The 25115-nt window shown below is 40.4% G+C and overlaps 2 protein-coding genes and 1 long non-coding RNA gene across 5 annotated transcripts; 2 read left to right on the top strand and 1 right to left on the bottom strand.

Moving 5' to 3' along the window:
* Window positions 1-49: 49 nt before the first annotated feature.
* Window positions 50-4927, bottom strand: LOC306792845 (E3 ubiquitin-protein ligase RNF180-like). Of its 3 annotated transcripts, none has more exons than XM_079290194.1 (5): window positions 4821-4927; window positions 4060-4169; window positions 3417-3512; window positions 2006-2264; window positions 50-461 (listed from the first exon to the last, which is right to left on the bottom strand). In XM_079290194.1, exons 2-5 carry the CDS (start codon window positions 4114-4116, stop codon window positions 427-429), a joined length of 447 nt encoding a protein of 148 aa, XP_079146320.1. In that variant the 5' UTR covers window positions 4117-4169; window positions 4821-4927; the 3' UTR covers window positions 50-426. The 3 variants fall into 3 exon arrangements, with proteins under 3 accessions (XP_079146320.1, XP_079146318.1, XP_079146319.1); XM_079290192.1 differs by lacking the exon at window positions 50-461 and adding an exon at window positions 1429-1921; XM_079290193.1 differs by lacking the exon at window positions 50-461 and adding an exon at window positions 1429-1921 and having other exon boundaries at window positions 4813-4895.
* A 1433-nt stretch (window positions 4928-6360) lies between these two features.
* htr1ab (5-hydroxytryptamine (serotonin) receptor 1A b) lies at window positions 6361-7611 on the top strand (the record flags this gene model as incomplete). Its single annotated transcript, XM_079289917.1, has 1 exon — window positions 6361-7611. One exon carries the CDS (start codon window positions 6361-6363, stop codon window positions 7609-7611), a length of 1251 nt encoding a protein of 416 aa, XP_079146043.1.
* Window positions 7612-16429: 8818 nt separating this feature from the next.
* LOC306792595 lies at window positions 16430-17594 on the top strand. The gene is made up of 2 exons (XR_013772824.1): window positions 16430-16563; window positions 17381-17594. It is a non-coding gene; the product is annotated as an uncharacterized lncRNA (long non-coding RNA).
* The last annotated feature ends 7521 nt before the right edge of the window (window positions 17595-25115 follow it).

The following is a 25115-nucleotide window of genomic DNA, read 5'->3' as shown; positions in this document are numbered from 1 at the left end:
TACAATAAGCAAGAAAACATACATATAAAGAATAAAAAAGGACAGCAAAAAAGTAGAACGGATGTAGGTATAAACATTTAACAGCTATATACAATATAAGTATATATCCGAAAGAAAAAAGTATATATATATATATATATATATATATATATATATATATATATATATACACACACACACACACATGTGAACATAAACCTATAGACAATGGCATGAATTGAGGTGATAGTGCAAGTGGTGGTAATAGTGCAGTATGAATTATTTATTGTTCATCAGAGTGACGGCCAGTGGAAAGAAGCTGTTCCTGTGTCTGGTGGTTTTGGCGTACAGAGCTCTGTAGCGCCTACCAGAGGGGAGGAGGTGGAACAGCTTGTGTCCAGGGTGTGGAGGGTCTGCAGCAGTGGCGGCTGGTGGAAAATGTTCTAGCTAGGGCCATCCTATCAATTTCAGCAAACATCCCACTATGATTTAATGCAAAAAAAATGTAAGTGTCAAACACGCATAATTACTTGGCAGTTAAATATTTAACATGTATTCCAACACGAAAACAAGCAGTAAATAACACTTATATAATATAATACAACATGTTAATTTATTGAGATGCCCCTATGGACCTTGTTATAGGAGGTAAAGATCAGGAGAAGTAAACATGAAGTGTAATTATGAATACTGATGTTAAATTAAGCTATGATGAGTTTTCACTGTTAATTTAACATCTCTATTACATGTTGATGCCTCCATGACCAAGTTAAGCAGATGAGACTGAGGACAACTATGTAGAAGAAAAGATGTTCACTTTGTCTAATATGTAGCTTGACAGAGTTCTCATGTGTGTCCTGGTGTTCTCATGTTTCCTTACCTCCTCATCCCTCACTCCCTACCCTGGTGTTCTCATGTTTCCTTACCTCCTCATCCCTCACTCCCATAACTGTCCGTGCTGGATCCGTCCCCATTGTTTTAAAAAGCTAAATAAATGATTAGCATGACGTCATCCAGCTAGCCAAACCTGTCTGGTGTACAGCTAGTACAGAAGCTTCGCATGTACTGCTTCCCTTTCCCGCGAGTCTGCTGTCTGATTGTGAGGTCATGCTGATCTGATATCAGCTCTTTGGCTGCAGAATCTCCTCAAAGTTCTCCTCTCAAACGGGTCTTGGAGGAGCAGTGCTCGCGCTGGCGCGGGCGCCTGTAGAGACTTCTCCTGACGAGAACGCGCAGCGAGGGGGGCCTGATCGTTCTGGCCCACAGCTGAATCTATTTGAGGGCGCTGATTGGCTAAATTGTATGTCACTCATTTATATCTTGAATCAGCAATTGGCTAAACTGCTTCATAGACCCGCCTCTTTTGGGCCAAAACGATCAGGCCCCCCAAGCTGCGCGTTCTCAGAGTGTCGTGCACACAGACAGAGAGACGAGCAGAGAGCACACAGGAGGAGAGGACGAGCAGGAAAATAATATATTTTGCGCAGATATCATATTTTACACACATTACTGGGTACATTCCATAGTTCAAAAACACAAATATTGACAATTTGTATAATTTATGATTATTATAATTTTTTCTTTTTTGTGTGGCTCATGGTGGGGCCATGCCCCATGGCCCTCTATTGACCAGCTGCCACTGGTCTGCAGTGATCTTTCCAGCCCGTTTCCTGACTCTGGAGGTGTACAAGTCCAGGATGGTTTCTGGTTGTAGTCTGTTTCTGTCCTGTTTGGTGGCTGATCCAAACAATAACGTGAAGCACTTTCAATTACCTTGTCGTTGAAATGTGCTCTACAAATAAACTTGCCTTAGTGACTGATTGGCTCAAGAGGGAACAGAGACTTTGTGTTCTGCAGAGAGGGAACCCCGACTTGAAGTAGGATTAATTCTGCACCAGCAGCTGCACCAGCAGCTTCATGAGGATGACAGGCCAGTGTAAGGCTGGAAGTGCATTTTTGATTTGTTATTACTGCTTTTGTTATTTGTTGTTGTTACAACGCACGTGTCTATGTTGCCAACACATACATGTTGAACTGTTATGTTCAGGCCTCTGCTCTCTGTTCTGAGAGCCGTCCGTCAGCAGACCAGCCCGCTCCGTCTCAGGCCTCGTCCTCCTCGGCTGGACGATCAGAACGCAGTGTTTGTGGTCGCGGTCCACGCGGCTCTTGTTGAGGTGGACGCTGGCGTCCCGGCCACAGGGACACTCGCTGCGGTTAACGAAGTTGAAGCCTCCCAAACGAGCGCCGCAGTTCTGGCAGTTCAGTTTTCCTACAGTCCACTGAGCCTAGGCAGAAACCAGGTATGGAAAGCAACATCTTGAAATGGATTGATTTTTAGAAATTTTTAATTTCCAATCCATTTGACTATTTTTTAATAATAGGATCACGTTTTTTTTTTTTTTCCTTCTCGATTTAACTTGATTATTTTTTCATTCCAAAAAAACAAAAATACTGAAAAATGCCCACGGTGACCTCTTCACTTTGCTTATCTGGTCGCCTAAACAGTCCAAAACCCCAAAACATTCACTTTACAACATATAAAAAGCAGCAAATCCTCACATTTTAGAAGCTAAAAAAGAAAATATTTAGCATTTCTGCCAGTCGATTAAATTATCCCAGATATACCAATAAATAAGTCGACTATTTCAGCAACAATAAAATCTGTTATATTTTATGGGGAAACAAGTTTGGACAGGCATCTGTGAGATTGAAGCTGCAAGATGTAAAAGACAAGTAACAACACACAGGGAGTGGTAACGAAACATGAAAAACTAAAATATCAGGTGTGTAAGAAAATATCAATACACTTGAGGTATCGCAATATTATGTTTTGTGATTCTGTATCTATTCTCAAAAACACTACTTGCACTTCAAGTGAAGATTCGGGGCACACAAGGGTTGAGATGCACAACGAGTAGTGCTATGATGTTGGACGTTACAATGAATGTGATCAATGCAAATGCAGATCCTTCTCTCAGACTTTAGCATATAGCGCTGCGTTCTTTATAATTTGACATTTTTCCTAAAACCCTAAAATATGTGCAATAGCTTGCCTTGCTTACAGTATTGCAATATATAGAATCATAACCCCTGTATCGTGACACGTATCATACTGCCAGATTATTGCCAATACACAGCACTAATATATATATATAATGTAATTCAAATGTAACTAAAATATATGAAAAAATTTATGCAGCATAATTAGAAAACTAAAAATTGTGTAAAACTTAATTCTCAGAAGTGTAAGTACACATGACAATGTAAGTTTAATACAATTGAAAATGTGAAAGTGTATGGAATCTGAATCTACATCAGAAAAATAAGTGAAGTGAAGCTGTCTTACCTCCCTTCCTCTCGTGGCAGTGAACACAATCATTCAGTCTGAAAGGACCGTGTGCACTGTGCACACTTTATTGCTGAGCTGCGACTCTTACCTGATGAACTGAGGTCAGGATCCACTCTGGCAGCGTGTCAACATTCACGTGCCAAATGCTGCAGACAGCAGCTGAGCTTTCATCTGTGGCCTCAACCTGCCTCCACATGAAGGACACACAATCAGCGAGAACAGCTCCCATCAGACCCCGCTTCTCTGACGCCAATATAGCCAGCCATCTTTTTCTTATGACTGAAACACAAGCTGTTGTCTTTGGCTTTTCCCAATCCCCCCGATGTCCCCTAACAACTTTATAGATTATTCGCTATGATTAGGGCTGCAACTGATGATGAATGAAATCCATCAACACTCTTAATTAGGAGGGTGATTTATTTATGAAGCATTTAGTCTATTAAAACGTGAGATAATAGGGAACAAACGGCATCGCCATTTGTCATAAAACCAGAGAAAAGCACGACATCCTCACATTTAAGAAGATTAAAACACAGGAAGTGTGACATTCTTGCTTGTAAAACATATCAAAACAACTGTTAAAATCATTGGTGATGAATTTCCTGGTGACTGGCAAACTCATTAATCAACTAATTGTTTCAGCACTGGCTGTAACCATGAAAAACTGATTCATGAATTCCTCAGAAGCAAGCAATTGCTGAACACATCAGACACACAAACTTCTCACCAACCGTTGACAAACATGTTGAGTCTATGACGCCTTTGCGACACCTCCTGCAATGGAGCATGGCTCTCCCTCTCTCTCTCTCTCTCTCTTCAGGCTGTTGAGTTTTCAGTCAAGCTGTTGATGAGGATGAGAAACACACTTCACACCTGCACTAACATTCACTCTGACAAAAAGCACTCAAAGTTTAGGGCGCATTAACTTGATTTTGAGAAAGCACAGAAAACTCCTGGTCGGTTCTTTATTGTGCTGGAGGCTCAGCAGACATCTATCACATGCTCTTGGCTTTGCTTTGCTTGTTATGCGCCAGCGTGTAGCATGAACGCGGCCTCGACAAACTAAGTCCAACATGTTTAAATACAGACCGCTGTTGCATTACACAGAACTAATAAGAGACACTTTAGCAGTGAGCCAGTTATTTACATATGAGGAGATAAGGTATGGGTCATAGTCAGTGTTCCAGTTCATCACACAGGTCAGGGCTGGTGCAGTGCTCTGAAGATAGTTGACCCTCCAATGTGAAAATAAACGTGTTTCAGTGTTCAGGTGTTGCTTCTGTAGCAGGTTTGACAGTATTTCTCTCTCAAAGTGGTCGAACTACAACAGCAAAAGTACTCTCGTAGTTTTCAAACAGCTAACCACAATCAAAACAATCATGTCTTGCTAACTTAGCACAACAGACTCTCCTGTGGCGTTGTAAGGAAAAATAACATTCTTAAGATAATGTCGCTCAGCGTGTGAATACTTTCGTTACACGTACTCGTCTACCTGAGAGATGTGAAGACTTTTCATATCGTGGAAACGAGGCAAACCGGTGCTCAAAAATAAGAAAGTTAAAGCAGCCTTTCCGCTTTAAGCGAGGCTGTGACGTCACGTAGAGTGGGACTCTACGGAAAGTCTAATAGACCAAAAATGAGGCGCCTGTCAGTTTTAAAGGCTTAAGCTTAAAGGGTTAGTTCTTAATGATTGCAGGAGAGACAAGAGAAAGAGATAAGAAACGAAACACAGAGAGAAAATACCACTTTGCTTTACTGTACTAAATTTGTAGGAATGTACAGAACTAAACAGCAATATTAATTGGCTTGTACCGCATTAGGCTGCGCTATACTTAATGATAACTTGTAGACGACATGGTACATTTACAATGCAGTGAGTGTGAGAGTGGGCAGTGCTGGAGGCACAACAAGCACTTTCTTAGTGTCACCTAAACTAATGAAGGATGCATCACCATTTTGTAACTGTTATGCAAGTGTACCAACGGCAGGTGGCAGTGTCACACCTGGCGGTCCCAGAGCGCTGACCATGGTGCTGAAAACAGCCGAGAATAACGCGTCACTTCTTTTAAATACAAAATTAAAATTATTAGTCAGAAAAATTTGAGATTTGAAAATATCTCATATTATCTGCTAACAAGGAAAACTCTATTCAATTATTATGTTTTTAATTTAAAAAATGATGATTCTGCAGATAGGAAAAAAGTGAATTCCACAAAAATTCGATACTCACATTTATGTATTATCATTATTATTATTTTAGTTGTTGTTGTTTTTCTCACGCCACATAATTTCAATTACTTTTTTTATCATTGTGTAGAAAAGTTAGTAAAAAACAAGTGCAGACAAGTACAACACACATACGACTCAATAAAGGATACAAAGTAAGACAGGGACAAAAGCAATCTGAGGAGAATAATAACATAACATAAGATAACAAAGTTGTTCTTGTTGTCAAAGCAAATACAAGTTTGTTTACAGTGCAGTGTCATTTCTTCTTTATTCTTTCTTTATTTCTTCTTTTCGATACCATGCAGTTCACTATCATCAATACAACAAGATTCAAAACGTGTTATCTGACACAAAGGACATGTTCTGAAAGCTTATTTTCTCACCGAAATGGCAAAATCCACTTGTTTCAAGAAAATTCAATTCTTAAAAAATAAATCGGCACATTGATTTGACTTGCAGCCTGAAGAGCGACATAGATAAATAAATGAATAAATAAAAAAATAGAATAGAAAATATTTTAGTTTTTTCATGTCTATACAATAACTCCAACATCTTCACTAACTCAGACACCGACTAAACAGACCCAAACAGCCCACTCCGTTACATGCTCACAGACACATGACGCATTTTCCATCACTGGTATAAATACGCAGCATCATTCTCCGTCAGCAGCCGAGACTCGCAGTTCAGACTCTCTCTGCACGAGACAGTCCAACAGTCCACGATGCGCTCTTCAAGGTGGGACGGTGTGATGCGCAACAGGCTCTCCATCAAGTAACGGACGCTCTCCCAACACTTCGACAATGGAGGGCACAAACAACACGACAGCCTGGTCTCAGTTTGACAACTCTTCCAACAAAAACCCCAAACCCGAAGACGAGGAGGTGAAGCTGAGTTACCAAGTGATCATATCATTCCTGCTTGGCGCACTCATTCTGTGCGCAGTGTTTGGGAACGCGTGCGTCGTTGCGGCCATCGCCTTGGAGCGGTCTCTACAGAACGTGGCCAACTACCTGATCGGCTCTCTGGCTGTCACCGACCTGATGGTGTCGGTGCTGGTGCTGCCCATGGCGGCGCTTTACCAGGTGTTGAACCGGTGGACTCTTGGGCAGATTCCATGCGACATCTTCATCTCTCTGGACGTGTTGTGCTGCACGTCGTCCATCCTGCACCTGTGCGCCATCGCTCTGGACAGATACTGGGCAATAACCGAGCCTATAGAGTACATGAAGAAGAGGACGCCGCGGAGAGCCGCGGTCCTCATCAGTGTCACCTGGCTCGTCGGATTCTCCATCTCGGTGCCGCCGATGTTGATCATGCGCTCCCAGCCCAGCAGCATGGCAGAGGACAGGGCGAACCCCAAGCAGTGTAACATCAGGCAAGACCCCTGGTACACAATATACTCAACTTTCGGGGCTTTTTACATCCCGCTGACGCTAATGCTGGTGTTATACGGGCGGATATTCAAAGCTGCCAGGTTTCGGATCAGGAGGACGGTGCGTAAAACGGAGAAAAAGAAAGTGTCCGACTCCTGCATGGCTCTGTCCCCCGCCCTGTTCCACAAAAAGACTACCGGTGACGCGCAGGGCAAGAGCTGGAAAAGGAGCGTAGAGCCCCGGCCGCTGCCGAGCGTCAACGGCGCGGTGAAACACGCGGAGGACGGCGAGTCCCTGGAGATCATCGAAGTTCACAGCAACTTCAGAGGCAACCTGCCGCTGCCCAACAATCCGAGCTCCGTGCCGCTGTTCGAGAATAGGCATGAGAAGGCGACGGAGGCGAAGAGGAAGATCGCGATGGCCCGGGAGCGCAAAACGGTGAAGACTCTGGGGATCATCATGGGCACCTTCATCCTCTGCTGGCTGCCCTTCTTCATCGTGGCCCTGGTCATGCCTTTTTGCCAGGGGTCGTGCTACATGCCCCGCTGGCTGGAGGATGTCATTAACTGGCTGGGCTACTCCAACTCTTTACTCAACCCCATCATTTACGCGTACTTCAACAAAGACTTTCAGAGCGCTTTCAAGAAAATAATCAAGTGTCATTTCTGCAGACCGTGACGGTCGTCGAAAAGAGGAGCAGCCCTAAACACAAACAGCCTATAAAAGAGATTGTTGTGAACACAGAATGATGATAAAACAGAGAAGAGGGCTCACAATGGTTACTGTCGATCATCACCATCGTTATCAGTGCTGAAATACTCCCAGAGATGTCCGTATATAAAGCTGTGATCGTTTGATTGAAAGCTCCGTGTTCCTCATCCTGTTCTGTAATGTTCAATAAAGAAACACTTTTTCATCACTTTTCAGAAGTCATGATTTCAACACTTTATGTACATATTTACGTGTTTTAAAATTATGCAAATGATATGGTTTCCAAAATGAGTGGTGCACTAAGCAGGAAGAGAGTGGAGGTATAGGGTACATCTCTCCTCGATGATTCATTTAAGAAGCAAAAAGTATTTTCTTTGTTTTATATCAGTGTAAATAGAGATTTGTGACTGCTGGTCAGACAACAGCAGAAACGATGATGGGCTCTTGCAAATTGTGATGAGTATTTTTCATTATAGTTTCTAACATTTTACAGCCAAAAATAATTTCAATAATAAAGATATTTATAGATCATGAAAAAAAATGTTGCAGCCCGCCTCGAAATACATTGTATTTTACTCCACATGCTCAAACACTTTAATATTGTATATTAGAAAAAGAGAAATTAAGAATCCAACTGAGCAGCACTCAGCAGACACATTTACAGTATTTAGCTCAAGCTCTTATCCAGGGCACAATTCCGTATGTATTCTCATTAAACATCTGCACTGGCATCTGAAAAATCTCCTGCAACGTTGTCTTGTTCCTTAATCTTCAGTCTTTTATTCTCTGTTTGGATTTTTCAGGATTTTTCTTCTTTCCGTGCAGATAACTGTCACTCAGCACCTGCAAACTACTTACGGATGTGCATGGAAATTATGGCATTGAATATCTGGCTCACAATATGACACTTTTTTGCAATGGAAGCTGTCAAATGGAGTATGTGACTGTGTTGCTTCCAGGTGGATTCGATTTTTTTTTCTCTCTGTGTCTAATCGTCAACCATATTGACGACGGTAAGAAAGTCAAAGCCATAAGCATTGTTTAAACCCACAAAACTTTACTGTCAGAATATACCAAATATGTCAGGGGAAAGTGTCAATACAGCTATTTAAATTGGATGGAAAGGTGTATGGAAAATTTACATAATTTGAAAGTGTCTCAATAAAACTTCAATGTCCAGTCAGACAGCGTGGAAAAACATGATTTAAAAAACCTTAGAGTTACTTAAAGGGAACAACAACAAAAATCTCGATGTTAAGGAGTTAATACATATGTGGTACTTATGAATTTAAATTAATCACAGTGGGACTTTAGTTCTTGTCTTAAAGTCTTCACAGGATTGCATCCCTTGCAACAGAAAATGTGTCACCCTCCTCAAAGTGTCTTCAAACAGCATCCTGAGCCCCCAAAGCTTTCCCTGAGCTTCTGCAGTCTGATCCTCTCATATCATGCATGGATCTGCTGCTATCTCGGGGCTGATGTGATGTGAAACAAAGACAATCCTTATTACAGTTTGAAAAAAAAAAAATTCCAGGGGTGGGGGGGGTCTCCGATGTGGTGGGTGCGGGATAACAGACAGACAGTCAGATAGAACCCCCCCCCCCCCCCACACACACACACACACACACACTCTCTCATCCCCACACACGTCATGAAAAGGTTGCTGTTGACGTGGTCGAGGTGCTTCTCGTAGCGCATTTTCTCTGCCTTTTTCCTCCATCACTCACAGCCTCATAACATATAAGTCCATCTTAAAAATGGCTGTGAAGGGGGCGCACGGATGGATGCTGGAGAGGTGGTCGCCATGGCGACATATGGTGGATGCAAACACCGGGGGCCGGAGGGGCAATTACCTGATCAAAGGCCTGCTGCCAGACAGGCATAGAGGTGTGTGTGAGGGGCCCACAGCTGGCAGCTACCGCAGACAATAAGCAGGTGTGGTTTTTATTCTTCTTCTTTGGCTTAGAGTGTTTCACTGTGACTGCTGCTGTACAGTAGGTCTGTGTCCTGTGATTCTCTCTCAACAAGAGTGCCACAAAGTTTTTTTTAAAGTTGTTTTTCTCCTTTTATTTGCCAATAAGTAACCCAACAAGGTTATTACACTGACCTTTTCCAATTCTGTCTGACAGGATCACATACACATGTGTTCTGTTTGAGTTTGCTTCATTCAAGCGATGATGTTTCGATTGAATGAAATATCAAAAAGAAAAAATCCTAGTTTTATTTCATGGCCACAAATGGAAACATTCTAGATGTATTGAGCATCAATGCCAAACACATTTTCCCAAAATTCAGCCTTAGGTATCTTTGTAAATATATAAATGTCCATAAGGTTTTAAAATAAAGTTTGAACAAAGTTTTCCTGCATGAAACGAGTGCTTGTCCTGCCAGAGGTTAAAGGATAACTTTAGTTTAGAGATCTAGAGACATTGATAGTGCTGTAGTAGTCAACAAAGAGGACAATGAGCTCACATCTTCATGCTTTTTCTGGTACTTAGGGGGTTTAACCAAGAGGGAGTTTATATTCCAGTTTTAATTTAATAAAACAAATAATGACTAAATCATTGATTAAAGGATGAGCATTTCTTCAGTGTGCAGACCACAGAAAATCCAAACAAACATGTCAAAATGACACTGGAAAAAATGTTTAACGTCTTTGTGTGGCATTGTGACTTGAAATCCTAACCTCGGTATTATACAATCACGGCTACGGCTCCAGACATCACTGAAAACAAGTTAGACGGGCAAGAAGCATGAGCAGTCGGATAACAAGACCTACATTTTGCCAGCAAACTAAATAGATAGAGGTGTGATGGAAAACAATCAGTTGTCATGCTGAATCACCATTTTTTAAAATTGTTTTACTGAAAAGAAAAGTGCTCATGAAATATGCTGCTTGGCTGTAAACAGTATAAAGTAGTATAGTGAGCACAGACTCACTCCTCTGAGCGTCTGTAAATCCATCAATATCACAGATAAATCAGTAATAAAGAACATTTTCAGTTGAGCCAAACAACACTTTCTTTCCCTGCAGTACGGCACCGTGTTATTGTGTGCTGTCACATCGAGACAAAATCTAAAAATAAAAACACCAAAGTCCGTATTGCTGGATTTCCTCCACAAGACAATTCTTAATGCTGTCTCTTCAATGCCCAATTCCTCATGTTTCACAGTCACATTGGTGGTCCTTTTTGACAAGTGACATTTCAAAACACAATTCCTCAAAACAACAGCAGACAGCAGCTTGAGGACAAACATCACCTGCTGACTAAATCATTACACATTGCAAATTCAACGACGTCACTTGTGTAATGTGCAGGACCACATTAAAGACTCCAAAGCACTGTAACGCCACATGGAACAATGCAGATGCTTGTGTATTTGCCAGGTTTCCTCAGAGACTGCGGCCAAGAGCACTTGCCTGTAATCACCTTGCCTATTGGAGGAGGTGAAGAGTGTGGATCCATTTTCTTCCACACACTCTTGACCTATTCAGCCATGTTTCCCTTACGGAGGCGCCGACAGCATGCTGCTGTCAGAGGAATTACGTTACGGGCTTCCACGGCCTCGCAGGGATAAACCCTTCCTCCTGTTTTCTTCTTTTTTTTTTGTTCTTCTCGAAACGGTTGTTGCTAACAAGCTTAAAGGAAAAAAGCAGAACAGGAGCTGCAGATGATTCTCTCTTAAAAGGAAACAACCTTACATTTAAAATAGCACTTATATGCATTTTATAGGAAATATAGGGGGCAAGACAAAAATACAGTTCATTATATAAGGAGAATATAGGTTCTAAGAATAAATTATTTTGGGAATAAACAACAGCAACTCAACAAATCTGACTAACCTTTATCTATTTTTTAATAACATAGCTCATTATGAGGGGACTTTTCTGAAAATTCAATTAAATTACAGACTTGTAAAATGAATCATAAAAATAAACTATTAGTCCTTAAGTAGGAACATTTTTGTAATGCTGGTGACCCTCTGACTTCAAAGTGAGTCAATGGAACGTTTACTGAACAGTGGCCACAAAGGCTACAATTGACATTCATGAAATGAATGCTGAATGTCAAACTACTCAGGGCTTGATGCTTTCAACCACTTGCTTGGACCAAAACTTACTTGTCCAAAATGCAAAATGTAAGCCTGTTAATAAATCAATAAAATCATACAAAGCCAAAAATGAACATGCTTTCCTTAAAGCCAAAAGACTCCATTGACAGAATCAGCTCTGTTATTCAGACATGCAGCACTGTGCTGCCCACCGTACAATAACAGCAGCACAGGTGGAGAAGGGTCATTAAGCCAGCAAGGTGATCTAGTGAAGTAGTTATATAGCATTTGTTTATTAGCCAACATTAGCCACCACAAGCTAACGGTCATCCCAAACCAAGTGACCTGCAATTGTTTATTATAAGTTGCATTGTGTTGCTTTAAGTAGTGTCATGACTCAGCAATACATTATTACCTACTCACAGGCCGGAGACACAACACGCGTCAGTAATGCTCCATCACTCTAACTCAGGGATTCCCAAAGTGGGGTGCGCGCACCCCTGGGGGTGCGCGAGCTGCCTCTAGGGGGTGCGCGAGAGGAAAAGTGTAATGGCGGTCTGATGGTGTAATAATATTAAATATTAAAAAAAAATGTAATTTTAATTTAAAAACTGTCAGGTGGGACATCTGAAGCTATCGGTCGTAAAAGAGTTCGTTAAACTGTTCTAGACACTTTTTAAGAATGTTTGAATCTTTTTAGAATGTTTGAATCTTTTTAGAATGTTTGAATCTTTTTAGAATGTTTGAATCTTTTTAGAATGTTTGGATCTTTTTTAGAATGTTTGAATCTTTTTTAGGATGTTTGAATCTTTTTTAGGATGTTTGAATCTTTTTAGAATGTTTGAATCGTTTTTAGAATTTTTGAATCTTTTTAGAATGTTTGAATGTAATGTGAATGTTTGATGTTTGAATGTGTTTGATGTTTGAATGTAACTTCTACTAGCACAGTATAAGTTATCAGACATTGCCTAGTATCACAATAGGAGGTATTAGATTATTACATCTGATAACTTCTACTAGCACAGTAGAAGTTATTAGACGTTGGCTACTATCACAGTAGAAGGTATTCGATTATTACATCTGATAAGATAAGATAAGATACTTTATTGTCCCGAAGGTAATTTGTCTTGGAAACATACATACAGTGTACAGTGTCTGCTGTTAAAAAACAATACAATACAAATAACATATTGCATACATAACTTCTACGAGCACAGTAGAAGGTATTAGATTATTACATCTGATAACTTCTACTAGCACAGTAGAAGTTATCAGACATTGCCTAGTATCACAATAAAAGGTATTAGATTATTACATCTGATAACTTCTACTACCACAGTAGAAGTTATCAGACATTGCCTAGTATCACAATAGAAGGTATTAGATTATTACATCTGATAACTTCTACTACCACAGTAGAAGTTATCAGACATTGCCTAGTATCACAATAGAAGGTATTAGATTATTACATCTGATAACTTCTACTAGCACAGTAGAAGTTATCAGACATTGCCTAGTATCACAGTAGAAGGTATTAGATTATTACATCTGATAACTTCTACTCGCACAGTAGAAGTTATAAGATGGTGCCTAGTATCACAGTAGAAGGTATTAGATTATTACATCTGATAACTTCTACTAGCACAGTAGAAGTTATCAGATGGTGCCTACTATCACAGTAGAAGGTATTAGATTATTACATCTGATAACTTCTACTCGCACAGTAGAAGTTATAAAATGGTGCCTACTATCACAGTAGAAGGTATTAGATTATTACATCTGATAACTTCTACTAGCACAGTAGAAGTTATCAGACATTGCCTAGTATCACAGTAGGAGGTATTAGATTATTACATCTGATAACTTCTACTAGCACAGTAGAAGTTATTAGACGTTGGCTACTATCACAGTAGGAGGTATTAGATTATTACATCTGATAACTTCTACTAGCACAGTAGAAGTTATTAGACGTTGGCTACTATCACAGTAGAAGGTATTAGATTATTACATCTGATAACTTCTACTAGCACAGTAGAAGTTATCAGACATTGCCTAGTATCACAGTAGAAGGTATTAGATTATTACATCTGATATCTTCTACTAGCACAGTAGAAGTTATCAGACATTGCCTAGTATCACAGTAGAAGGTATTAGATTATTACATCTGATAACTTCTACTAGCACAGTAGAAGTTATCAGATGGTGCCTACTATCACAGTAGACATCACACAGACTCAAGCCTTCTAGCTGTGAGGTCTCACTTTGGACCTCTGAGGTGGCCCTGAGAGGACCGGAGCTCTTTATTGCGTTCATCCTGGATGAAAATACAACCACCAAGCGTCCCAATATCCTGGCCGAGGTTTCCTATTTGCCCAGAAGAACGGCTGAGCGATGCACGGATTTATTACAGGCTCTTTACTTGGAGCGATGCCCGGACTAATTACAGGCTCTTCACTTGGAGCGATGCCCGGACTAATTACAGGCTCTTCACTTGGAGCGATGCCCGGACTAATTCCAGGCTCTTCACTTGGAGCGATGTCCGGATTTCTTACAGGCTCTTCACTTGGAGCGATGCCCGGACTAATTACAGGCTCTTCACTTGGAGCGATGCCCGGATTAATTCCAGGCTCTTCACTTGCAGCGATGCCCGGATTAATTCCAGGCTCTTCACTTGGAGCGATGTCCGGATTTCTTACAGGCTCTTCACTTGGAGCGATGCCCGGATTAATTCCAGGCTCTTCACTTGCAGCGATGCCCGGACTAATTCCAGGCTCTTCACTTGCAGCGATGCCTGGATTAATTACAGGCTCTTCACACATGGCAGAGTTGACACATGGGGCTGCAACCTCTTTATGGATGAAGTCTTCCCGAACCTCTGAAAAGCTCTGTGTGTCATCCGGACTGGACTTCATCTGGTTCTCATTTCTTCCCCTGAGAGGGCTGGCAGCACATCTGTCCGTCTCCTCTGTCTGTGATGTGTCTGGTCTATCCATGGAGATTGTTTCCCGAACCTCCTTTCCACATCTGAATAAATTGCAGATGGTGTCCCATATTTTGGGTCGTGTCAGGTGATATTTGACAGAGGAGGCAATGTAGTTCCCAAGTTCTCGTTCCTCTAATTCCATGAACAACCGCACCTTTTTTGAACCTCCAAACTTCTTACACAGTTTCTTGAAAATTACCTTGTCCAGTTTTTCTAATGTTTTGAGATCAAAATCGTCATCCTGGACTTCGATCCACATTCTTTCAAACAGACGCATCGTGATGGCCCCAAACAGAGGCAGAGTGATGGGTTCTGCAGTGGTACAGTTGTGATTTGGTTTTTTGAAAATCCGCGAAACCAGCGCCATCACGAATGAATGAAATGACCTTTTCTTTCGTGCTTCCTGTGTTGTTGCACCTGGCCAAGGTTCAGCATATGTGTCCCAAAATGCTGAGCTAGCTGTTGAATCAGAACCTTCGTTCTTTAGTTCCTCCTGTGCTGTGGCACCTGGACAAGGTTTAGAAAGTGTGTCCTCATGTACTGAGCCAGCTATTGAAGGTTCGCTAGGGCTGACAGCACATCTGTTCATCCCCTCTGACTGTGATGTGTCTGGTCTATCCATGGAGATTGTTTCAACCTCCTGAGAGATTTCCTTTTTTGCCAGATCACACTCAACACCGTTCATTTCAATGATCTTAATCATTAGATCCTTCATTTTCTCAACGATAAAGTCAATATGTTCAACCTTCCATACCATGCGTTGTGTGGCCAAACATTTGTTGAAAATATCTCCAAAGATGTCCATTTTAAACCCTGGATGGTCTGGAAAGTGTACATTTAACTGTGGCTTAAAAGATAATTCAGTTATTTCTTTCAGACCTAGAGATCTCTTGTAATTTTTGTAAACACGTTCAAACTCAGCTACATGACCCTCGAGATATTTAAAATAGTCACTGAGCATTTCAAGTTCCTCACTTGCAGGATGAATTATTTCTAGTCTATCCATGGAGATTGTTTCAACCTCCTGAGAGATTTCCTTTTTTGCCAGATCACACTCAACACCTGTCATTTCAATGATCTTAATCATTAGATCCTTCATTTTCTCAACGATAAAGTCAATATGTTCAACCTTCCATACCATGCGTGGTGTGGCCAAATATTTGTTGAAAATATCTCCAAAGATCTCCATTTTAAACCCTGGACGGTCTGGAAAGTGTACATTTAACTGTGGCTTAAAAGATAATTCAGTTATTTCTTTCAGACCTAGAGCGGTCTTGTAATATTTGTAAACATGTTCAAACTCAGCTACATGACCCTCGAGATATTTAAAATAGTCACTGAGCATTTCAAGTTCCTCACTTGCAGGATGAATTATTTCTAGTCTATCCATGGTTTCGTTCAAATCTTCAATGCAGTAAAGTTTTCACTGAAGGTATCTGCTCTGAGTGTAGAAAACTATTCTGGCTGTAGGGTAACTATTCAATGTCTATATAAAGACACAACAAAGGCTTCTGTTTCGAACCGTTGTGCGTCAGAGGGTTCTGTTTCGAACCGTTGTGACGTCAGAGGGTTCTGTTTCGAGCCGTTGTGACGTCACATGGGCTGCAAATTCCTGCTTCACGAGGCTTGACAGGATTCTTCTTCGTGGGTATTCTTCTTCTTCTTCTTATTCTTCTTCTGCTTTTCATTTCCTGGTAGCTTGGATGCCGTGAGACACGATGCTGCCCCCTATAGTTCAGTGTTGTTGTACTGCAATCCCACTGATGTAAACATGTCAAAATGTTGTAAAAATTGAAAAGAAACTTCAGTCTTCAAAAGACTCACGAAGAAGAATCCTGTCAAGCCTCGTGAAGCGGGAATTTGCAGCCCACCATCATGGACTGGTAAACTATATTTGAAACATGAACCGTTAGCTTGGTATTTAGCCCGCTAGTGCTGCTACTTTGCTGTGGTGGCTATGAACGAAACCGTTCATAATCAATGCTGATGCTAATCAGGCTAAATGCTGATTTGTGTACTGTTGACATGTTTTAACCAGCGACAAACACGTGGTTCTCGGTCAGTTATTGGGAATAATATATATATGTATTATATGTTATTGATTAAACAAAGTTTAAATTAAATTATCGCCGTTGAATAAACTAATAACAAACAGCTGTTTCTTGTTGTTAGTACAGTTGGTATTACTGTCTCTATCAGTGAGTACTTTCAGCTGTTAATAGTTATGGTATGTCAGCTGTTAATAGTTATGTTATATATTAGTGACGTTACTTAAGTGCATTTACTGTTGTACAATTTTGAGGTACTTGTACTTCCATTTTCTGCTACTGTATGCTTCTAACGTTTCTCCACTACCCTTCAAAGGGAAATATCGTAGTTTTTTACAGATTATTCATTCAAAAATATAAATTAACAAATAGATTATGATGTGTTATTATAGTTTAAGATACTCAGCAGTATTCTTTAAAAGTAGCTCCACCTTTAGCTGCAACATTAAAGTGATGAACACATTATTGCATTAAAATAACTACTTCTTTGGCGAGTCGAGTATCCCCAAATGATTTCAAGCAGGACATTTTCACTAAAACATATTGTTGTCAGAAGTATTTTGCACAGGATGTTCAGATTTGGGTTGTTTTGTCAAATAACACTTGTTAGATTGGATTAATAAACTCTTGTTTGTCTCCTAAACGTGTTCAGGACGTCACCGCTGGGTGATCTACACCACAGAGATGAACGGAAAGAACACCATGTAGCAGGTGGACGGCAGCATGGCTCTAGCTGATGTTACGAGCAGTTTGGTATAGAATCAGTACGACAATGACCATTTGGGCTAAAACTCGATCTACCTTAGACGTATTTGTAGTCGACTGTACTGTCTTGACAAGTGGATTAAACATTATTTAATAAACTACTGCTGCTTCCTCTCTTACTTGTGAGGGTTTTATTGTGAAAACAGATTCATGAAAAGCATGCAGACCTTAAAACAACATGTCTGTGATGTGAAGGGATTATTTTATTCTATTTATCGACACTTCTTGTAAAAAAAAATCCCTTATAATAAAAACACAAATATATAGTTTCCTTCTTTAAAAAAGGCTCAGTTCCTTAAAAAAAAACTGGTCGATTTAGTTCTTGTCAAACACACTTCATGTTTTGTATTGCTGAGCTTCATGCAGATCCAAACTTTAAAGTGCTTCAACATTGACTCTGAGATCCTGTAGCTGCCGACTCATACATGTAACCACAGGCGTCCTCAGTGTTAGCCAATTCATCAACAAACAAACCAAAATACTACATATACTAAACAACAACATAATTAAACTAAACAAATAACTGACAAAAAAGCTATTGAGGTGTGTAATGTTTCTGTAGTGTAGTTATGCGCCAGATGAACAACGACTTGATGTACTGCAACAGGCTTTTATTCGGACGCTCGTACACACACTGTTCATGCAGTCTTGCTGACTGCCTGTCTATATCTTGTACCGCCCACAAGGTGGCGTGGTTCAGAATCAGCTTTATTGGCCATGTGTGCTTACGCATACATGGAATTTGTCTTCGGTTTCTACTCCGCTCTGAATGTACAAACACAAATTTACAATAAGCAAGAAAACATACATATAAAGAATAAAAAAGGCCAGCAAAAAAGTAGAACGGATGTAGGTATAAACATTTAACAGCTATATACAATATAAGTATATATCCGAAAGAAAAAAGTATATATATATATATATATATATATACACACACACACACACACACACATGTGAACATAAACCTATAGACAATGGCATGAATTGAGGTGATAGTGCAAGTGGTGGTAATAGTGCAGTATGAATTATTTATTGTTCATCAGAGTGACGGCCAGTGGAAAGAAGCTGTTCCTGTGTCTGGTGGTTTTGGCGTACAGAGCTCTGTAGCGCCTACCAGAGGGGAGGAGGTGGAACAGCTTGTGTCCAGGGTGTGGAGGGTCTGCAGCAGTGGCGGCTGGTGGAAAATGTTCTAGGTAGGGCCATCCTATCAATTTCAGCAAACATCCCACTATGATTTAATGCAAAAAAAATGTAAGTGTCAAACACGCATAATTACTTGGCAGTTAAATATTTAACATGTATTCCAACACGAAAACAAGCAGTAAATAACACTTATATAATATAATACAACATGTTAATTTATTGAGATGCCCCTATGGACCTTGTTATAGGAGGTAAAGATCAGGAGAAGTAAACATGAAGTGTAATTATGAATACTGATGTTAAATTAAGCTATGATGAGTTTTCACTGTTAATTTAACATCTCTATTACATGTTGATGCCTCCATGACCAAGTTAAGCAGATGAGACTGAGGACAACTATGTAGAAGAAAAGATGTTCACTTTGTCTAATATGTAGCTTGACAGAGTTCTCATGTGTGTCCTGGTGTTCTCATGTTTCCTTACCTCCTCATCCCTCACTCCCTACCCTGGTGTTCTCATGTTTCCTTACCTCCTCATCCCTCACTCCCATAACTGTCCGTGCTGGATCCGTCCCCATTGTTTTAAAAAGCTAAATAAATGATTAGCATGACGTCATCCAGCTAGCCAAACCTGTCTGGTGTACAGCTAGTACAGAAGCTTCGCATGTACTGCTTCCCTTTCCCGCGAGTCTGCTGTCTGATTGTGAGGTCATGCTGATCTGATATCAGCTCTTTGGCTGCAGAATCTCCTCAAAGTTCTCCTCTCAAACGGGTCTTGGAGGAGCAGTGCTCGCGCTGGCGCGGGCGCCTGTAGAGACTTCTCCTGACGAGAACGCGCAGCGAGGGGGGCCTGATCGTTCTGGCCCACAGCTGAATCTATTTGAGGGCGCTGATTGGCTAAATTGTATGTCACTCATTTATATCTTGAATCAGCAATTGGCTAAACTGCTTCATAGACCCGCCTCTTTTGGGCCAAAACGATCAGGCCCCCCAAGCTGCGCGTTCTCAGAGTGTCGTGCACACAGACAGAGAGACGAGCAGAGAGCACACAGGAGGAGAGGACGAGCAGGAAAATAATATATTTTGCGCAGATATCATATTTTACACACATTACTGGGTACATTCCATAGTTCAAAAACACAAATATTGACAATTTGTATAATTTATGATTATTATAATTTTTTCTTTTTTGTGTGGCTCATGGTGGGGCCATGCCCCATGGCCCTCTATTGACCAGCTGCCACTGGTCTGCAGTGATCTTTCCAGCCCGTTTCCTGACTCTGGAGGTGTACAAGTCCAGGATGGTTTCTGGTTGTAGTCTGTTTCTGTCCTGTTTGGTGGCTGATCCAAACAATAACGTGAAGCACTTTCAATTACCTTGTCGTTGAAATGTGCTCTACAAATAAACTTGCCTTAGTGACTGATTGGCTCAAGAGGGAACAGAGACTTTGTGTTCTGCAGAGAGGGAACCCCGACTTGAAGTAGGATTAATTCTGCACCAGCAGCTGCACCAGCAGCTTCATGAGGATGACAGGCCAGTGTAAGGCTGGAAGTGCATTTTTGATTTGTTATTACTGCTTTTGTTATTCGTTGTTGTTACAACGCACGTGTCTATGTTGCCAACACATACATGTTGAACTGTTATGGGATACAGTAACTTCAAAGCAGCATCTTGGAAAGTGAACGGTTTAAATAATCCGGTTAAGAGAAGCAGAGTAATGTCAAAAATGAGACGGTAAAACCACCAAATTATATTTCTACAGGAAACGCATTTATCCCAAAATGAACATGAAAAATTAAATTTGGATCCAAGAACACATTTTATAGCTCATTGAAAACCAGAAACAGAGGAGTCGCGATATTATTACATAATTCGAATAACTTTGACTTGGTTAGGGAGATCAGGGACAGTGAAGGCAGTGATGTTGATTGAAAACAAATTGACCTTATCTGTGTCTATTTACCACAAAGTGATCATAGTAGTATGAGAAAAATACTTGAGCTGATTTCCTCAGAATCACAAGGCACACTAATATGTGCAGGAGACTTTAACACAGTAATAAGTAGTAGATGGGATACATCTAATAAGAGAAATATGTCCCCGCAGTCCTTAGCCTGCATCGGTTCTCTCTGAGTGTTACACAGTTAAAGCACATTGAGGTCCAGTGAGGTCCAGTGAACTCAGCGCCTCCGTCGCTCACGGCTGTCAGAGTGTGAGTGGCAGCGCTCAGAGCTGGAGCCATCTGCTGAGTCACGTCTATCTCCTGCAGCCATCCTTCCTCTGCACACTGCCAGTCAGAGCAGATGTCACATCAGAAGGAATGAGAGACACACATGTGTTTGTTATGTGCCGGGACTTTGACTCACACAGTTTGTGCTGGAAGAAGAACTCAGATATTGTATATTATTATATTATAATCATTGATGCATTAAAGCTTTAATGTTGAAGCTGGTAAAAGTAGAGCTCATTTTGAATACTGTACTTTATATACTGCGGGGTAGTTGGTGAATTTCCCCGTGGGGATCAATGAACTAATCTTAACCTACAATGATACATTATAAGTTATTGTTATATTGTATTTTGTGTTATTAGTCAGAATCTACAAAGTAACCAGTAACTTAGGTAATCACATAAATGCTCTGGAGTAACAAGTGCAATGTTTGCGTCTAAAATGTATAAATGGAAATACAGGAAAGTACAAGTACCTCAAAATTGGACAGTGCAGTACTTGAGTAAACCACCACTGGTAATAATCCATATTACACTTGATACATCTGAATGTATCACAATGAAGGCCGTGTGTTCTTCTTTGCTGCATGATCTTAACTTTAAATACACTTTATATTACACATCTGTCATTTTCCCAATAATCTAAGAAATAACACATTTTATGCTCATTACAGGGAAAATAGAACAATGTCCTTAAAAGAACTTCTTCATTTAAACCCATGTAAATATTCATGAATATAATTCATCATCGTAAACTTTATCCTTCCCACATGTTGAATGTGTTCCTGTGTTAGCTGCTGTAGTCTGACTCGAAGGCTCTCTAGGTCACACCAGTAATTACTTAAAGATAACAATAACTAACTCAATGAACACTGTCTCTGTTTTACCTCTAAGTTCCAAACGGTTCTTCCAGAGCGCTTCCTGCAGTAGAACGTCATTAGAAACTAGAAAAAGCATTTCTTGCTGAAAATTAATCGCAAAAACATTGCTGAAAATAGATATCCAATTCAAAAACAAATTGCAAAAAGCTGAATGATTCAAAAAGTTACTACATCGACTTCTTATATACAGGCTATTGTTTCAACTCAATAGTCAATCAAATTAAACGTACACTGACGTCATCAGGAGACGTTTCGCCTCCACTTCACCGCACTTGCCTCTCAGTTTTACCATTAAAGGACTTGTTTTGGTAGCATGCAGGGGTGATGACACTGAGGCCAAATTGGAAAAAATTACCATTTCCTCTCACTGTGGCAGCAGAGATGAGAAGAGGACAGATGCAATTACCAACAATCTGCACTTTGAGTCAAGTGCTTCTGGGACAAACAGTCATTTAGGGAGTCAGCATCAGATTGATGAACCAGCAGAGTGTCAACTATCAAACAAATCTGTTCCACACAAAACGGTCTTTACATTTATTTCAGGAACAAGGACACGCAGTTTAGTTAAAGGTTCTCTATCAGGAATTCAGAGCATATCTATATCCTCCACACGGCTCTCAACATGGCGACGGTTGAGCCGACGGCTCGCATCTATGGCAACAGCACTAACTGGAAAAGTTAACCGAGGCCAGCACAGCGATTTTGGGTCTATTTTTGTCATTGAATTGTTCCATATTAAAGGTCCGTCTCTGAAGAAGGAGTGAGAGCCGCTGCAGCGGGCCAGCTGCTTAGAGACAGCGGAGGGAAAACAGGGTAGAGCCGCCATATTTTCACATCTTACTCAGTGAATTAAGGATTTATTTAGACCAGGGGTCTCAAACTCCAAACTAGCGGGCCAAATCCGGCCCGCTACGTCATTTTATGTGGCCCGCGAATCTGCCAGCAAAAAAAAAAAAGTTTAAAAAAAAGAATCTTTTTTTTTAAACTTTTTTAAGTTAGACGAATAATAATAAAAAATATCCCCATAGTCGAAATTATGAGATAGAAAGTCGAAGTTATCAGATAGAAAGTCATAACCAGAAAGTCAAAATTATGAAATAGAAAGTCAAAATGATGAGATACTTAAACAGTTAGAAGCAGCTCTTTGGCTGGTTACTGTACATTTGACATGGAAATGTATTGTGAGTACATTGAAGACTACTTTAAACTGTGAATGCAGAGAGTTATTTAACAATATGTTTTGAGTAGTTACATTTACAACCGGCCATTTGTGGGCGACCATGATGCTGATGTGGCCCGGAGTGAAAATGAGTTTGAGAGCCCTGATTTAGACCAAACAAGCGTTGATTGTTGGAACAGTGGAACGACTAACAGACGACTGGTCTTGGTGTGTTTGAATGATGTGCGTTTTACGATGAGGTAGTGTCTTAGATCGTAGTAAAAACTTGAATTCTGAAGGTGTACGCTTGTATCTTTTGGTTTAAGTGCAAGAATATTTGCTTCTTTGACATTTTCTGGTGGAGAAACTGCAAAATATGAATGGATGAGTGAGTGAGTGAGTAACAAACCAGTTATAATAGGTGCTTTACGTTATACTATGCATGCATGAATTGCATTTAAAAATGTCATACCCACCTGCTTATGAGAACCAAAAAATCGATGACAGTGGCCCAAGGTGTATTTTTACCGCAGTATGAAGAGTTTCTGTGAGCATTCTAAAATGGATAAATAACAGTTGAGATGTAAAACCCCAATTAATATTATTGAGATCCAGAACACAAACACATTCATCCTTCCATGACCTCCCCTCGTTTGATTTAAGTGCAGCAGCCGTATATTGTTACAAATGTCTTTCCTGCTCAGCTTACAACCAATTACGAGACAATGCTGCAGTACATGCAGGGATTGAGTTAGCTGGCTTTTAGTATGGAGACAGCGGCCTCACTGACGGACTTTGATACAGAAGAGACTGAGGAGGAACGGCACACGAGGTCTCGGTTTTCAGCAGAAAACAACAAACTAGCGCCAAGTAACACAGCATCGCTCATGAATTTACAAACTATTGTTGAATTATAAATGAGAGGCATGCTGGGTAAACATTGTTCAATAGAAAGAAACTTCAACTTAACAGCTTGTTAGGGCCAAGGTGGATGCTCGGGCTGTCATATCCACAAAAGACAGATGTTGTCTGTGTGTCGGCTGGGCTGCTTTAGAGAACGATCAATCTGTAAATGTCTTAGTCTGAGTCACAGAGGAACACGTTATTAAGATCTTGCACCTTGCACCTTGCATCTTTGTTGTACTGTGATTTTGAATGTGTTAAAGAGACAAATGAACAATTTAAAAAGCATGTCTGAGATTGTGAGAATTGTTTGAATAAAAAAAACATCTTCTGAGTCATGATGTAAGACTGTCAGTGAAGGAAATGCAAAGTAAGACTGCTACAGAGAGAGAATCAGAGGAAACACAGAGAGTGGCAGGGAGGGACCCTGCCATGGAAAACCGGCTGAGGAAATGCCTCCCATTCGGGGAACAATGGGCTCTCCGACAATGACTACATTGAACAAATGAAGACAATGCTGTATATCTCATGAATATTAATTATCAGCATTTAAGGAAGAAAAAATTATGGTCAGGACTCTCTCACAGATAATATATTTGGTTGTGAGGCATTACAGAGGGAGAAAGTTTGGTCGACTTGTGTTTTTGTTGTTGTGGAATGCAGGAACACCTTCAGAGTTCACACCATATGAACTTTATATCAGGTTTCTCTGACGCTGCCGTGTGTAGCGCCACACTTTATCAACTCATCTTTCATCACTTAAGCTGTGAGCTGTAAGCTGTGGGCTGTGACTAAAGTCTTCTTTTCTTTTGGAAAATACACATTCGTCTGCTGGGGAAAAATAAAATGAGAAGATAACACTTTAATATTTATAAGCATAAAAAAAGATAGCCTCTCTCTGTCAAATTGTCAAAATAATATATATATATATTTATATAAAACAATAGCATGCTGATTTACACAAGGTTATGTACCAAGCTACTTTTTGACAATTTCCTGGAGTCCAGTGCCCAGCATGCTCTGTATTGTGGTTAAAGTTCTCCTGAAAGCCTACCGTTTTACAATTTCAGGAAAGTTCCACGATGGAGGTTTCTCTGACTTAATTTAAAACAAAGCAAACCATGATGAAGATTGTCATCTCTCAAATGTAAGCACTCCTCTCTCTACATAATTAGAGTGAAAGTTGTAAACCTCACTGATCTTGGTCTGATTGGTTAACAGAAGAGCAAAAGCTGTGGTTACTGTATTAGGTGTTGTAGCAGGTATCAGCCGTGACACACTGTAACCCTACCAGTAACCTCTGA

This window comes from Melanostigma gelatinosum (assembly GCF_949748355.1).
Source record: "Melanostigma gelatinosum genome assembly, chromosome: 18".
Taxonomy (NCBI): domain Eukaryota; kingdom Metazoa; phylum Chordata; class Actinopteri; order Perciformes; family Zoarcidae; genus Melanostigma; species Melanostigma gelatinosum.
This window is presented reverse-complemented; position numbering and strand designations above follow the sequence as displayed.